Source organism: Ahaetulla prasina, chromosome 9, assembly GCF_028640845.1.
Source record: "Ahaetulla prasina isolate Xishuangbanna chromosome 9, ASM2864084v1, whole genome shotgun sequence".
NCBI lineage: Eukaryota > Metazoa > Chordata > Lepidosauria > Squamata > Colubridae > Ahaetulla > Ahaetulla prasina.
In genome coordinates this window covers 24435134-24451795 of record NC_080547.1, presented here as the reverse complement: position 1 = coordinate 24451795, position 16662 = coordinate 24435134, and the positions used below count along the sequence as shown (strand labels likewise).

Below are 16662 nucleotides of genomic sequence, written 5' to 3'. Positions count from 1 at the left end.
TGTACCTTGATGAACGTATCTTTTCTTTTATGTACACTGAGAGCATATGCACCAAGACAAATTCCTTGTGTGTCCAATCACACTTGGCCAATAAAAAATTCTATTCTATTCTATTCTATTTCTAACTCTTAAATATAAGTTTGCCAGACTGTCTTTCTTAAACAATAGCATTGATGCATTGACTAGCTCAAGAGAATAAAGAAACGGAGAAGCCACTCAGAGTTGCCTCAAACCATGAGACGGGCAGCATATAAAATTAATAAACAAATAAATAAATACAATTAACATTTTATTTTGATATGCCATCTTCTTTCTGGGAAGGTTTATCAATGCCCGGCGACGTATCTTGCAACCTATGCTTGATGCAAGCAATCCAGATCCAGCCCCCAAAGCCAAGAAGATCAAATCCCAGCACCGGCCGACCCAGAGATTCTGGCCCAACTCCATTGCAGCTGGGGTTCTGCAACAACAAGGAGGCAACCCCGGGACTAACCCCGATGGTAAGAATCACTGGATCGATGCAACATCTGACTCTCTTTTCATTGAGGTCCATTCTCAGTCTGTTAGATGTGTTGAGGCTGTGCCAGTTGGCAACAGCTGGAATCGCAACAACCTATCTAGAAAGTGACAGATTGGTGAACTCTGGAATAACCCTAACTTTGAACTATCTAGTGGCTAACTATTGATGGACAATTTATTCCCCTGGATTACTCTTCTTTACACTGTACCTTCCAAACAGATAATTGCTTTTAAATAGAGAGTTGTTCTTTGTAAAGCATTCAGTTCGCCATGTAATAACCTGGAGAAATGATTTGTGTTACCCACATATTAAATTACTCAGTGTGCTTCTTGCAGGCCTAAAGTACCACTGGATGACCATTTTGTTAACCTTCTCAATAAGGACCCTCTGATCAGCTACTAAGAACATTATCACAGGATATGAAAAAACCAAATAGCACTTGAGCTTCTGGTTGCAGAACGTAACCATATTTCAATCTGGATGGATGGGTGGGTTTGACCTGATCATAGGCCCCTTTGCAGAGAAGAGCTCTCTCTTTTTCCCCTCTAATGCTATGTACACAACTTCTTAGCTACAGTACCTGATAGTAGGCAATCAAGGGTCTCCCTTATAGAGTGGAAGATGACTCTTGAAAGGCAATAGATATTGCTTCACTCTGTGTATTATTTCTTTTACTGTACTTGAAAAAAAACGTAAGTCAACCTCACTGCATTTGGGACCTCAGTGGGTTCTTGGATGCCTGGCCCCAAAGTCATAGGCATCAGCAACATTTCAATGCCTATCCTATCAACTATTTGCCTTTCCTTCTAGGCTCCATTAATATGGACAACCTCCAAACCCTCTCCTCCGATAATGCCACCATTGCTATGCAGCAAGCCATGATGGTGGGTCATGATGACTCACTAGATGGGACAGAAGATGAGGAGGAAGATGAAATAGAAGAGGAGGAGGAGGAGGAAGAAGAGGAGGAGGAGGAACTGGAAGAGGATCCCGAGGAGCTCCAGACAACTAACGTCAGCGACCTTGGCCTGGAGCACAGTGACTCGCTTGAGTAGAGGATTACAGCCAATGGTGGAACAGTCGCCGACTGGAAAACTGTTGAACTTGCTTGTGAAACTCATTGGCCTGAATTGTAGAGAGCGCCTGAACGTTTGATGGGCACATCCCTTTAACAATATGATTCAGCAACAGTACCCTTTCTTGAATGTCCTACTTGACCTGTATTAAACTGCAGAAATGGACGTGGAAGTACACTGAACATCTGTCGAGTGTGCAAGCCGATTATTTAAGTGAAGGACACACGTTTACAAGGCACATATTGTGACTAGTTTCTTCCCCACTCTCTCCCGCCTTTGTTTTTGATAACCACAACAACAAAGGTGTTTTTAGAGTAAGCTGTTTTCTGTATGACTGAATGTTTTATGGAAGTTCTAATTCAATGCCTTTTTTTGTGACATGCAGTTCAGAGGCATGGCTGTTTTCATTTTCACTGCTTTTATGAGAGATTTATAGATGCAAAAAAGAAGAAGAAAAGATCAGTGGTTTTTACAAAAGAAAAAGAAAAACTTAGAAGGGAATGATTTATAGAAATGTAGGTGGGGAAAAAAATCAAACATTTGCAAACGAGCCGAAATTCAACGAAGGAGCAAGTGAGAGTTGAACGTCCTTTGCAGAAGGATGTCTTGTGAGTTTTGCAGATACGGAATCCATACGGACTCAGGTGAAGCCCCAAGCCATAGGTCTGTGCTTTGCAACCAATGGGACAAATAGGTAACACCCTGTGATCAAAATCCCTTTTAGAGAAGAATCACGTTTGCTTTCTGAGTGGAACGTTGTGACATTTTAATATCCCAAGCAGATGCCTTTGGTATAGCATGTAATATTGGCTAACCAGAAGGAATGTTTACTCACCAATACAGAAGTCATAATGGTGGCTTTATGCATTGGTTGAGTACAAGTAGGTTCAGGTGTCTAACATTTGCAAGCAGGAAGGAATCAGTGTCGGAGACAATTCCTGTAGTTTCAGACAGAGATAACCAGAATAGCTATCCAATGGGGTGCAGGAAATCATATTTTCACAATCTTGTGTTTCCCAGGAACTCCTCTCCTCCCTTTATGTTGCCCTCCAGCCCATAAACACTCACATTAAAAAAGCCTACAAAATCAACATTCAACTACACATATTATGGACATTTAAGGAATGGGATTTGTAAGAACGTTCCCCATTAGCAATCACTGCTAGTCATAGGTTAAGCCTACAAACAGTGGTTGATTTAAATCTCCATGTGAGCATTGTCCCAGGACAGTGAGTTCATTGCCTACAACAGAGCATGCAAAGTAGATATGGAGTCCCCCAACATTTTGCAAGCTGTGAGCGATTTGGGATTTTGAAATTAAAGAAGGAACCCGCTTGAGAACAGCTACTGGTGGACAAACTCCCTGTAGACAGAGTGTCTGACACAGAAGGAGCATAACATTTTGTGAAAACCTGATTTACCAGAATGCCATCTGCCACCCCCATCCTAAGAGAGATGGTGCCTACAATATCCCATTTATGTTTATCTTTGGAAGTAAGGCATCCTTCCAAACAAGACACTGAGTAGCAGCCGCCCATCGTGTGCTAAGAATGCTAAAGGACCCACAGGCTCACTTAGAAATACAAATGTCGCTGGTGGCTTCGCTTTGCATCGTGCCAGTTCCTCATTTTTTAAAAACAAAAACAAAAATGTAAAACAAGTCAGGTAGTGTAAGAGCTTAACAGGAACCCAGGGGAGAATCAAGTGATGCTTTCCATCTGTCTGCAGACATTTAAAAAAAGATGACTATAGTATCCATCAGTATTGGGAATTGTTGACCCTGAACCTTTCTTTTTGTGGGAATGTTTTTGAGCAATTTCCACCTGGCAGCTCTACCATAAACACTGGCCTTAAGAATGCTTTTGTGTGTGTCTAATGCAGTTTTCTCCCTTTAAAAAGCCACAAGTTCAAGAAACAGATGTTTTCATGCAGATGGACAATCCTAGAAATATCATTATAAAAGGCTCAATCAGTTGAGTGAAGACAAACGATCTTCCTGTGCACATCAGCTCCAGCCACAGGTGCAGCTCTAAATATAACCCACAAAGGAATCGGTGCATGGAGCTAGTCCTTATTGCTTCTGCCACACACCCAAAAAAACCCCACATGGCTGCCGTATTTTCTTCCTGCCAGAGAAATGATGCTTCTAATAGGCAAAAAAAAAAAAAAAAGGCACTGTGGCACAGTGGTTACAATGCAATATTGGAGGCTAACTCTGTCGACTGCCAGTAGTTCAATTCTGACCAGTTCAAGGTTGACTCATCCTTCCATCCTTCCAAGGTTGGTAAAATGAGGCCCCAGATTGTTGGGGGCAATATGCTGACTCTCTAAACCACTTAGAGAGGGCTGTAAAGCACTGTGGAGCACTATATAAGTCTAAGTGCTATTGCTATTGCTATTTTTGTAAGCATGTCTCTGTTGAAGTTGTAACATACATCAAGGGTGTGGTTTCCTCTGGTAGATTAGACATGGAACCTTCTCAAAATGATTGAGGTTTGACCTTCATTCTGCAGCCGTGAAGGTTTGGCATCTTGAGAGTGGGCTGGGCACCATTGTGACTTCTGGCAGATCTTTGTATCATGAGATAAGGAAAGGCAAGAGAAAAAACAATGTCTTAATAAGGAATAAAAGCAACGTGTGTGATGAATGTTCAATATTTGCCAACTCAACAGTTTAGGTGAAACACTGTCTTAGCCAGACTGAAACCTCTCGCTCCATCTCTCTTCCTTCAAGCATCCCCTCAGAGACTGTTGATTTCATTTTGTGCACTGTGCTCAGGAAAATGTCTCCAATGTGCAAAAATGAAAGGGAGGGAGGTCTCTACCAACTATGAGCTACAATTCGGGGGACTCTGACTTGGGAAATACATACTGTAACTCCATTTTCCTGACATGAATGTAATTTTCCCGCCCAGAGGGTGAAGGGGAATGCTGACAATGTTTTCAACAGAGAACTAAGACACCAATAATTTTATTTATAATCTGTGTGTTTGCAAACAATCTGATTCCTTTTTTCTGATGCTGTAATAAGTGGGGCAGAAAAGATTGCCCCCTAGGACTTGCCTTCCTTGCTAGCCAAAACTTGTCCAGTGGTTCATACACTTTCCTACACTGCAACCCCCACACAAATCTTGAACTTCCAAGATGAAAGTTTTGCCCATTTTACTGTTCAACAACATATCCAAGTGTCAGTTCTAAGAATTCCTTTCTCTTTGCTCACAAAACACATCTACCATCTACTCCTTCTTTTGACTTTTTAAAGTAGAGGTGTCCATCCCTGCCAACTTTCAGATGTGTGGACTTCAACTCCCAAAATTCCCCAGCCAGAAGGGAGGGAGGGAGGGAGGGATGGGGAATTTGGGGAGTTGAAATCCACAGGTTCTTAAAGTTACCAAGGTTGGGCACCCCTGCTTTAAAAAGTTGAGAGGTTTAAATCAATCACTTTACATTAAGGGTTGAATCGACAATAATTCCTTGAGAATGTATTGGAGTATCAGTGGGCATAAGCCAAGCCCCTCCTTCCATTATGGATCCTGATATGGCATGAATGTAATATGTAATTTCATAGAAAATTCATTGTAATTTAGTATTAATTCATGTCCATTTATGATAAAGTGCTACCAGATGAGGTTTTCCAGCTGTATTTCCTTGCGTTTTATTTCCATGTTCTTATTAAAAAAAGTTTAGGAATAACAAATAAGGAGAACCTAAATCCACTGCAGCGAATTCTCTTCTTGGTGTTGTATTTCAGATATATCACAGCCAGATGGCTGTACTAACGAGGTTCTCTATCCTTAAAGGTCTCTGAAGGCATTAACCGTCTTCAATTACATTCACTTTACAGAAATGAATCTATGCAAACCTGGCATTTCCTTTCCTGCTACCCTGCTCTCCTTGTTGTGATTGTCTTATTCATTTTTTGAATGACAACACGCTCACGACTGGGTTAATCTTAAAGGTGGTTTGAAAGACAACATTTGCCAACCACAAATGATCCTAACCACAATGAGTTGATTCTTGCAAGTTAAACCTTCGGAAGTTGTGGGAGCTTCATCACTAAAGGTTTTCAAGAAGAGATTGGACTGCCATTTGTCAGAAATGGTGTCGAGTCTCCTGCTTGGCTCCTGCTTGGGGGCAGGGGTTGGACTAGATGACCTACAAGGTCCCTTCCAAGTCTGTTAATCTGACCTGGAAATAAAAGCTTCTCATTTTCTCCTTGCACTGTAGCCATATTAGAAGAGCAAACAGAGAATTGTGGGTGTGTATGCTCACTCTCTGCTCAAGCTGATCCTCATCATGTTAAACCCAGAGATCTAAAAGTCAGCACAGTCTTAGATAGGAACTTGCTTCTCGCTGGCTTAAGTGTGAGTTTAAGACAAAGTAGTTACATAGATACTGCTGATGTAAATACTTTGAACCTATCCTGCTGTACGCTCCTATTCTTGATATAGACTGCATCAATATTCTTTGCTCTATGTACTTTCCAAAGACTCTTTGCCCAACTGGACTGATGAAGCTGCTTGGATGAGCAGTGAAACGTCTTAGAGGAGCAAAAAGATTAGTCCAGTTGCAATGATTCAACCTTTGCCTGGATGATTGAGAGACTTCATCCACAACTAGCCCTATCATTACATTGTTGAGTACAGAAAAGCTCACCGCTGTTTGGAGGAAACCCTTGTGCAGAGCCTTAAGAACAGGCATATGCCAGCATCGAGGTTAGAGCCAGACCTAATAGCTAAAGCTACAATCTATTGCTTAACACAGTGTAAGCCGCCCTGAGTCTTCGGAGAAGGGCAGGATATAAATTCAAATAAATAAATAAATAAATAAATAAATAAATAAATAAATAAATAAATAAATAAATAAATAAATAAATAAATAAATAAATAAATATCTGGACAAATCAGCCCAAAGAAGACACAAGTGGAGAGACATTTACAGAGTAAATCAAGGAAAGACTGGACCAAAATTAAAGATGCAGCTTCATCAGTATACAGGTAGTCCTTGGCTTATGACCACAATTGAGCCCAAAATTTCTGTTGTTAAGTGAGAATTTGTTAAATGAGTTTTGTCCCTTTTTACGACATTTCTGTTGTGGTCCGCCAGTGGCCTACGGAGCTGGCAGCAGAATCGGACAGTGAGGAGGTTGGGGAAGAACATGGGCCAATCCTGGAGTCTGGGGAAGGCTCAAATGAGGGCTCTGCATCCAAGGCAGAGAAAGGGCCATCTGGGAGATACGTGCTGCCTGCGGAGCCTCCAGAGTCAGACCTCAGCGAAGCAGAGGAAAAAGGGGAGCTTGTTCCCAGTGCGCGCATGCGCAGAGCTACCAGAAGGCAAGAACAGTTAAAACAAAAGGGACGACTCGGGAGTAGGGCTTGGAGATGATTGGACCCTCCCATAAGACATAAAAGAGGAGCAAAGATACGTGGGCCTTTGCAGGAAGCAACATTGTTATTTCTGTTCAGTTTAAAGTCTGAAGCTCTATTTGATTCTGGACTGTGTTTGGCTTTGCCAATGAGGTCTTTGACAGAGTGTCAAGGGAGATACAGGTGGGTGATTATCAGCCTTATCCCAAAGGACTCTTTACAACTATTTGGGACTCATCTGTGAATGAACAGAATTCACAGCTGTTGCAATAAAAGAGATTTTTGGGATACTTGTGTGTTTACTGACTCAGGAAGCCTAGGTTAGAACAATTTCTTCCCACAGTTGTTAAGTGAATCACTGCCATTGATAAGTTAGTAACCTGGTGGTTAATTGAATCTGGCTTCCCCATTGACTTTGCTTATCAAAGGGTTCCAAAAGGTGACCACATGACCCCAGGATGCTGCAACGGTCGTATGAACCAGTTGCCAATCATCTGAATTTTGATCACATGATCATGGGGATGCAGCAAATATCGTAACTGTGAAAAACGATCATAAGTCACTTTTTTCAATGCCGTTGTGACTTTGAACAGTCACTAAATGAACTAAGTCACTAAGTCGAGGACCACCTGTACAATGTTAAAGGAAGCATTAACTGAATCAAGGAAAGTGGTAAAAGCATGTCACTGTTGTGGTCCAAAATGTGTTTGGGAACATAATCTTGTGTCTAGCTTGGGCTTATTTTCAGTGGCCGAATTAATCTCTGAGAAGGATGTCACTTCCTATAATGAAAAGGCCCTGCCAGGTGCACTTCAGAGAGCCATAATAAAGGTCAGCCATAGCACAATGCATGCAGTACTTCATTACAGCTTTGTTTTACGATGCCATAAATTTTGTCCTGGGGGCTGGCAGGGGAGGTAGCAAAGGCTTAGCGTACAGCTTCCTTTGGGATCTTCAGCTAGGACTCATTAAAAATTAGCCTGCTAATTTGCATATCTGCTGTTTGGAAGCCAGCATGAATATGCATAGAAGCTCTTCGCCTGGCCTCTTCAGAATTTTTTTTTTTAAAGATGCATCAAATAAATGGATAGGATCTTGTGCAACAACAGGCATGCAGCTTTATTCGTTAATACTAGAGCAGCAGAGAGGCAAGGTTGGAATCAAGAAGAGAAAATACAAATGACAAACCATCATTTTTCTCATCCCAGAAAGCTAAATAATGCAATGCAGCTTTCCTCCAAAAGAAGATACAAATGGATAGAGATTTACAGAGTAAATCAATGAATAAAATCAAAGTTGCACCTTCATCAATATACAATGTTATAGGGAGCATTAACTGAAGCAAAGCAGGTGACACAAGCATGTCACTATGTCAGCATTGTGATCCCAAACGGTGATGGGCACACAATCTTAATGTCTACTCTGGGCTTATTTTCAGTGGCAGAATTAATCTCCAAGAAGGATGTCACATATATAATGTGAACCTATAAATGACACTTTTCTCTCTTTCTTGCTCTCTCCTTCCCTCCCTCCCTCCCTCCCCCCCACCTCTCTCTCTCTCTCACACACACACTCCAACCTTTCCCAACCTGGTTCTCTTCAACGTATGTCCATGCTGGCTTGAGAATCTGGATGTCAAAGTCCAATACATTGGTGAGATGTCACTGGGAGAGGACAGATACACACAGAGAGAGAGAGAGAGACCCTCATCTGGACATGCCAGCCTTGGGGAAATGAGAAGTTGTTCCTTGTCCAGCCAAACAGACCATGGGTACCAAATAGGAGTATAGAATCTTCACTCAGATTCCACACAAGGTGAAGAAAAGGAAGCGTCTTTTTTTCTCCCAGCACAGCCTGGAAGTGAAGCAGCTCTCTTGATTCCTACACTCCAACATTTTAAAGTTTTCTACCAATTAAATATTGGATTGGTTTCTCTTCTCACTGATATCTGTGAATCTATTGTCTGCATAGCGGGTGCTAAACGAAATCATCTTTTTACCCAAATCGAAATGAATTTGTTTGTGGCAGTAAGGAAACTTTTCCTCCCAACAATAAGATATTCAAGAAATACGACAACTTTTTAATTAAATGAAAGTTTTATTTCAGTATTCAAATTAGTCTCATAACTGCTTAGGGGAAGGGGGAGGGAGAGTACATGGAATAAAGCAATGCCCGCCCTCCAAGACAGAGGGGGACAAAAGAGAGAAGGAGGGGGGAGAGGAGGATGGGGGAACGCGCATCCCTTGCCTTCACTCATGCATTCAATGTTGACTATGACTAGAAACCAACAGTGAAGGATAGAATTTCACTCGTATTTAACCCCAGTTAATGCTATACATCTTAAATACACAATTCAGAAGTGTACATTATGTCATGCAGTCCTGTGATGGAATGACACCCTGGCCTGACCTCCTGTTGTCTTCATGATGCTCAGAACGTGGCGCTTAGGTAGGACAGAGAACTGGAAGAAGGGGAAAAAAGGACATTCAGTGGATGGAATCCTTCAGTCCAATAGATTCTGGTTTTACTGCTAAGAGCATAAACTTAATGAAAATCATTAAAATGTTCTCAACGGTTCACTTCTTTAGTTGCTATGGCTGAAAACAATCACTGTTGAGAGCAGTGCTTCTTCTACCTACTTTCCTTCAAATTAGTACAAGGAAATTAGATTCCTCCAGACTCAGTACCCGGCTGCGTTAATTCAGGCAGTGTACATTGATGAAAAAATACCAGGAACCCTTGCAAACACACCTGATAGCAGACGGCTGGACTCTTTTTATTGTTGTTGAGCTCTCACAATGTCCCAATTATACTGTATGTGTCTGTGTGTTTAATCTAGTTTAACTTCAATACTCTTCATTCAAATCTAAACTTGGGTGAAACTATTGTTCCCGTTTCTATGAATAGGTACTTTAAGCTATGGAACTTTTGGTATTCCCTAAGTTTGGTTGTTTTCCTGCAGGCGTTTCATTATCCAACTAGGTAATATCATCAGTGATAGAAGAGAATGGTGTTTGTGGAGAGGAAGGAGGAGAAGGAGGATGATTGTGGGGTCCTTGGTGCTCTTGTGGTTGCTTTCTTGCAGATGTTTCATTACCCAACTAAGTAACATCATCAGTGCTAGAAGGGTTTGCTCTCAACAGCCTAATCAGGGAGCAACCAAGAAATCCTTCCGTCAACACTGAGAAGGTAAGCAACTTGTAACAAGTCTCTCTTGTAAACAGAGAACAAATTCCACTCCCTTATGGTGTTCCCTATTTGGATCATGAAATCTCTGCAAGAAAACAACCAAACTGTTCGATTGCATTGGGATTTTTTATTTAAATTAATAGAGAAAATGCAATTTGGAGACTGTTTTATTAGAATAATTAAAGCGATTTATGGAGAGCAAACAGCACAGATTATAGTAAATGGTAGTTTGACAGAAGTTATTAAGATTGCGAAAGGAACAAGACAGGGATGTCCCTTATCACCATTATTGTTTGTTTTGACTCTGGAACCATTATTAGATAAAATACGAGAATTAATGAAAATAGAGGGAATTAAGATTAGACAATATGAGTACAAAGTTAGAGCTTTTGCAGATGATGTAGTGGTTACGTTAACGAATCCTATAAATTCAAGTAGATTTTTGTTGGAAGTAATTGATAAATATGGAAAGGTATCAGGATTTAAAATAAATCAGAATAAAACAAAAGTGATAATTAAAAATATGTCTATACAACAGAAACAAAAACTAGAGGAAATGACAGGATTTGAGGTAGTAAAAAAGGTTAAATATTTAGGGGTCTATATTAGCTCATCGAACAAGAAACTTTATAAGAATAATTATGACTTGCTATGGCAAAAAGTTCAGAATGATATGAGTGGCTGGAAGAAATTGCAGTTATCCCTATTGGGAAGGATTGCGGCTATTAAAATGAATGTGTTACCTAGATTTTTGTTTCTGTTCCAGATGATACCTATAATTAAAAAGGATAAAAATTTGGAAGATTGGCAGAGTGGGATTAATAAATTTATATGGCAGGGTAAAAAGGCGAGGGTTAAAATGAAAATAATACAGGATTCACGGGAAAGAGGTGGTTTAAGAATGCCTAACTTTAAACTATATTATGAAGCAGTAACCCTTTCAGTAATAAGTGACTGGTTTAACTTAACAGAGGAAAGAATTTTGAATATAGAAGGTTATGACTTGTTATATGGATGGCATGCGTACTTATTTTATGGAAAAAAGTGGATAGGGCTTTTAAGAATCATGTGTTGAGAAGTGCTCTTTATGGTCTGGAATAAATATTCCAATAAATTAGATTACAAGATTCCTATATGGGCGAGCCCTAGACATGCAATAGAGAATATAAATATAGAACAGAAACAGGAAATGATTACATATAAAGAACTTTTGTATGCTGAAGGAGGTAGATTGCAATTAAAATCATTACAGGTATTAAAATGAAGAAGGAGGAATTATACTTGGTTTCAATATGGGCAAATAAGTGCTAGATGGAAAGAAGATCAAAAATTGGTATAATGCAAAGGAGGAAAATTTAATAAAGCAAATTAGAAATCAGACCCAGGAGCATATAAAGAGATTGTATAATGTGTTGCTTGAAATAGATTCGGAAAAGGATTTGGTAAAGGATTGTATGATAAAATGGGCACAGAATATTCAGGAACCAATAATGTTGGAAACATGGGAGAAAATTTGGGTTAGAAATGTTAAGTTTACACAAGCACAGAATTTAAGGAAAATTTTTATAAGATGTTTTATAGATGGCATTTAGATCCCAAAAAATTATCATGTATGTATCCTAATATCCAAGCGAAATGTTGGAGGTGTGATTGTGATGATGCTACATATTTTCATATTTGGTGGACTTGCAAGAAAATTAAGGTCTTTTGGATAAGAATTTGGTGGATTATTCAAAATGTACTGAAGAAGAAGATAAAGTTCCTGCCACAATTTTTCCTTTTGGGAATTATAATGGATTGTACAGGGATTGAGACTAAATTGATTTTGAACTTAATAACAGCAGCAAGACTGTTGATTGGACAATACTGGAAGAAAGAAGAGATACCTACAATAGAAGAATGGATATTGAAAGTTATTAATTTGGCTGAGATGGCTAAAATCTCAGCGTTTTTAAAAGACAATACGCAGGAAAGATATTTAATTGAATGGAAAAAATGGATTGATTATTTACAAAACAAATATCAGATTAAGAAATATCAGATTGCCTTTGAATAATTAGAAAGTTATTTTATGTAATGGGGAGGGGGTTGGGAGACGAAAAGCTTTGGATGTGGTTATTTGGATTGGAAGGGAAAATTTTATTCTATGTTTGGTTTATGTATAACTTTACCTTGTGATTGACCCGGGAAGCCGGGGGGTGGGGGAGGGAGGGGGTGTTTTTTTTTGTTTTTTTTGGGAGGGAGGGGGAAAAAAGGGGGAAAAATGTTTTTGTTTTTTTAAAAACTCTTTCAATAAAAAAGAAAACAACCAAACTGAGAGAGGGCCTCAGAGAGCCTTTGTTTTATTGAATTCGTATCTATATAGGGCAATGTAACAAGAAAAAATCAGTGCTCTGCAGGAACAGAACATCAGCTCAAGCTTGTTGTCGTGTCCCACTCCTCCGCTGACGGCCGGGTCAGGGAAATCCGAATCAGGCTTGCCTCTGCAGCTCTGCCCAAAGTCCTAGCAAAGTCCTCAGAGCAGGCAGGAGACCAGTAAGTGACTTCAGCAAGATAAGTTCGACTTTTGCCTGACTCAGAGACTGCCAGAAAGTAGATCCTTTATATAGGCCATGTGGCTCCATGACTCAGCACTCATTAAGGCCTGCCCCTCCCTTCCTTCTGTTGCCTCCGCCTCTCCAATCTTCTGATGCGAGGATTACTCCAATCAGCTGTTGTTGGGAGTAAACCCTCCTCAGGCTCACCTGCTGTGGAGGAGGGGGAGGGGTCTAGCTGCTCCGTTTGCCTGGGCATGGAGTCAGGGCTGGGGCAGGGAGATGCTCCTTCTTCTGCAGTTTGTGTGGGCATGGAGCCAGGACTTGGGCCGGGAGGCATACATTCCTCAGTGTTCGGGAGCAGATAAGAAGGCCCCGGCTGCTCTGAGGGCGGGCAAGACACAACACTTGTTTGCTTAACAAATGGATGGTAAAGCTGGAGGGAAATCCCAACGAAGTTACACACCAAGGAGAAAAAGAAACTCAGCGAACTAGTTAGGGCTAAGCATCCTAATATGAGGGCTAGAAAACTGAAGGACATAAGATGCAGCCCAGACTGAGAAACACATAAATTGTGTCATCTTTTATTTTGGCCTCTGTAGGAACGGCTGCACATTCAGTGCCAGATGACTCCAGTGAAAGTCATTGACTCCAATTCAAATATCAATTTAAAAAAAAAATCTAAGACTTCTGCATTGCAGAATATTTTTTGCTGAATCAAGGAGGTAACATTAGTGGACTCCTCATCTAACTCTGCAGAAGGCTGGTTCTTCTGTTCCTACTCTTACCTTTTAAAATGTAGTCAGTCAGCAATGTAGGGACTTTCTCGTTGTCTTCCTTCATGGCAAAGAGAACTGAGGAAACAAATTGGGACAAAAATCATTAGCGAGTCCTGTTTATGAGTTATTTGTTTCTCTCTTTTACCTGCCTGGGCACTGAGACGTTAACGGTTCTCCTGCCACATTTGCTCTACCTTCCACAACCAATCCTTATATGCCAAGTGAGGCAAGGAGCAAGATAGCACCCCATCAGTTCCAGATAGGGAAGCAAACCAGACTTATATTCAGATCTCCTGCAACTTGCCAATGTTCTGGACTACGTCACCTGAGACACAGGAGCTAATTTGGAGAGACCAGAATTATGGAACCCATAGCTCTGGCTTGTAACTACAAATCACTTTGGGGAATAGGCATATTCCTGCAGCATTTGGCACTTAAGATGAGACCCTCACTTTATTGGTCCTGTTTTAAGACCAATTAAGACCACAGAGAAGGCCCTAGATGCCTTCAAGCAAGCAGAAACGTATTTTATACACTTTAGATCAAGACAAGGATACTAAAGTTAGAAATGGCTGGCACAGAAAAAAAAGGGGAAAGCGGTCAGGGCAGGTTGCCCTGTGTTTTGCACAGTTGTAGGTCTGTGTTGAATTGCAGAGCTGCCTGGCGTTAATGTGACAGTTACCAGTTACCAGATGTTGATTAGGGAAAGCTATTAGAGGCCTGTGCTGTAAAGAGATTTAAGGGATTTAAAGGGAAATAACATTGGAGGATAAATGCTAAAAAGGAAACTCCTGTTGGGGAATTGCATGCAAAAGGACTATGAAATGTGAAATGAATTTAACCTGTTTTTGTTCAGAATGTGGGAAAACCATACATTCAAATCGGATACTAGACACATTATTCATTAACTGTTGGTGGTAGCTTGGATACAAGGTCCAATATTTGAGGATCTGCTTGCTCTGTGCATCTTATTCGGGAAGTTTTCTTCTAGCCCAATAGCCTGATCTCATCTCAGTATGTTTGCATCATGATTTGAGGCAGTGTTGCATAGTTAGTTAGACAACGGGAAAAGAAGCTGGGTGGGGGGGGACACAAATTTATCCCGGGTAACCTCTTTGCTTCTAGAAGCTTTGCTTCTAAACAGAAATTGTCATTTGTACAAAACTCACTGTGTGCACAAAATAGCCATTCATAGCTCTCTGCTCTTTTCAAAAGAAGACGGGGTTTGTTCCAGTGAGTGCAAAACACAGTTGCCATAGAAACACAAAGGGAGACAGATGATTCTCCCAGAATGCACAAAGGACCATCACAACATCTCAACCTTTTCATTTTTGTTCCACAAATCATTTAGTCAGAGTTAGGGAGGCTAAATCCCGTCGCTGGCAAACTCAGATGTTTATAAAATAGCTGCTGAAGTTATTAAATAATCTATTATTCTAGGACATATTGGGTTGGTTTTTTTGCAATGATTTCTTAGCAAAATATTTTAGGAACTGCAATACGATCTAAAACAACAACTTGCAAGCTCTAAAACAACCATTTATCTCAACCCAGACAATCTGTATGTCGCCCTATTAGCTCACACTTGTGTTTTTCCACACATTCCAATGCATACACATAGAGGAAGAAAGGGAATTACATTCACTCCAACAGGCAACACTTAGATACCACTCAGAACTGTTCAGAATTTGGGATAGACTGAACGAACACCAATGCTGGTACATCATTCCTTAATTAGTCACACTTGGTTTCTCCTGTCATCAGAAAGAACTAAATAACAAATAGAAATTCTTTCCCCGGTTTGGAATAGCCACAAATTACAGGGGTAATGATCCCTCTAAGGACCAAATATAGCCTTAAGCCCCCCAAAAGATAACTACTCATTAAAAAGATGGTCAGGTCTTCTTCCCAGTTAGATTTCTCCCCAAAAAAATAACGATACGGGCATATAACTTTTACTTTTCTTTTTGTAATTAAGGAAATGTTTTACATTAAAGATGTTTTCAATACGTACACACACACTCACACACACACACACACATGGCAGATCAGGAACTTACATTCTAACACACATAACCTAACATAGTACAAACTTACTGTTTGTAAGCATTTGCAAATCCTCAACTGACGGAGGTGCTCCTTTCTTCTCATAGGGGATGACAGTGTTCAAATACTGAAAATAAGAAATACTGGCAGTTGTAAATCCTAGCCATTCTTCGAATCAAAAGCAACCATCCTGACCTTCATTTTGTTTCCAAAAGAGGAATGATAGTTCACACAATCAGTAAATAAGATAACAACATATTTTATCGATCGATTGTGTGAAGCAGATGTAGATGTAGATCAGGGGTCTTCAACCTTGGCAACTTTAAGACTTGTGGACTTCAGCTCCCAGAGTTCCACAGCCAGCAAAGCCGGCTGAGGACTTCTGAGAGTTGAAGTCTACAAGTCTTAAAGTTGCCATGGTTGGAGATCCCTGATGTAGATGGTCTAGTTCTGTTTAATGCAAGGATAACCAAATATAATCTGTCATTACCAGTCAGAGGGTTGGGAAGTGTGAAAAATGTCACCGATAAAAATAATACTGACCAGGAGCATCAATTGACAAGGGCCTCGGTTCCCTAATCTCAAAACTATCTTTGGTTGGTCAAGACCAACCTTCTACAAAACAATAATAATAATAATAAAAACAACAACAACAACAACAACAATGAGTTGGAAGGGACCTTGGAGGTCTTCTAGTCCAACCCCCTGCCCAGGCAGGAAACCTTACACCACTTCAGACAAATGTTTATCCAACATCTTCTTTAAAATTTATTTATTTATTTATTTATTTATTTATTTATTTATTTATTTATTTATTTTGTCATAACAATATATGTAGGCATCATACAAAAAGATTATATAATATATAAACACATATATGAGTAAATATAAGGAAGTATAAGCATATATGTATATAGGAAGAAGAAAAGAAAAACAATAGGACAGGAACGGTAGGCACGTTTGTGCGCTTATGCACGCCCCTTATGGTCCTCTTAGGAATGGGGTGAGGTCAATAGTAGAAAGTTTTTGGTTAAAGCTTTTAGGATTATGGGAAGAGACCACAGAGTCAGGTAAAGTATTCCAAGCACTGATGATTCTGTTACAGAAGTCATATTTTCTGCAATCTAGATTAAAGCGGTTGACATTAAGTTTA

The 16662-nt window shown here is 40.1% G+C and overlaps 2 protein-coding genes across 13 annotated transcripts in view; one reads left to right on the top strand and one right to left on the bottom strand.

Moving 5' to 3' along the window:
* PKNOX2 (PBX/knotted 1 homeobox 2) overlaps positions 1-4916 on the top strand; it is a 345970-nt gene extending 341054 nt beyond the window's left edge. For all 12 annotated transcript variants that reach the window (XM_058194341.1, XM_058194335.1, XM_058194332.1 and 9 more), the window contains 2 exons: positions 322-500; positions 1331-4916. In XM_058194341.1, coding sequence (XP_058050324.1) covers positions 322-500; positions 1331-1575 — 424 coding nt within the window. In that variant the 3' untranslated portion in view covers positions 1576-4916. The remainder of the gene's footprint in view (positions 1-321; positions 501-1330) is intronic.
* Positions 4917-8540: 3624 nt separating this feature from the next.
* The window catches only part of FEZ1 (fasciculation and elongation protein zeta 1), a 44017-nt gene continuing 35895 nt past the window's right edge, over positions 8541-16662 (bottom strand). Inside the window, exons 8-10 of the mRNA XM_058194397.1 lie at positions 15561-15636; positions 13473-13538; positions 8541-9422 (exon numbers count right to left, since the gene is read on the bottom strand). Of these exons, the coding sequence (XP_058050380.1) occupies positions 9406-9422; positions 13473-13538; positions 15561-15636 (159 nt within the window). The 3' untranslated portion in view covers positions 8541-9405. The remainder of the gene's footprint in view (positions 9423-13472; positions 13539-15560; positions 15637-16662) is intronic.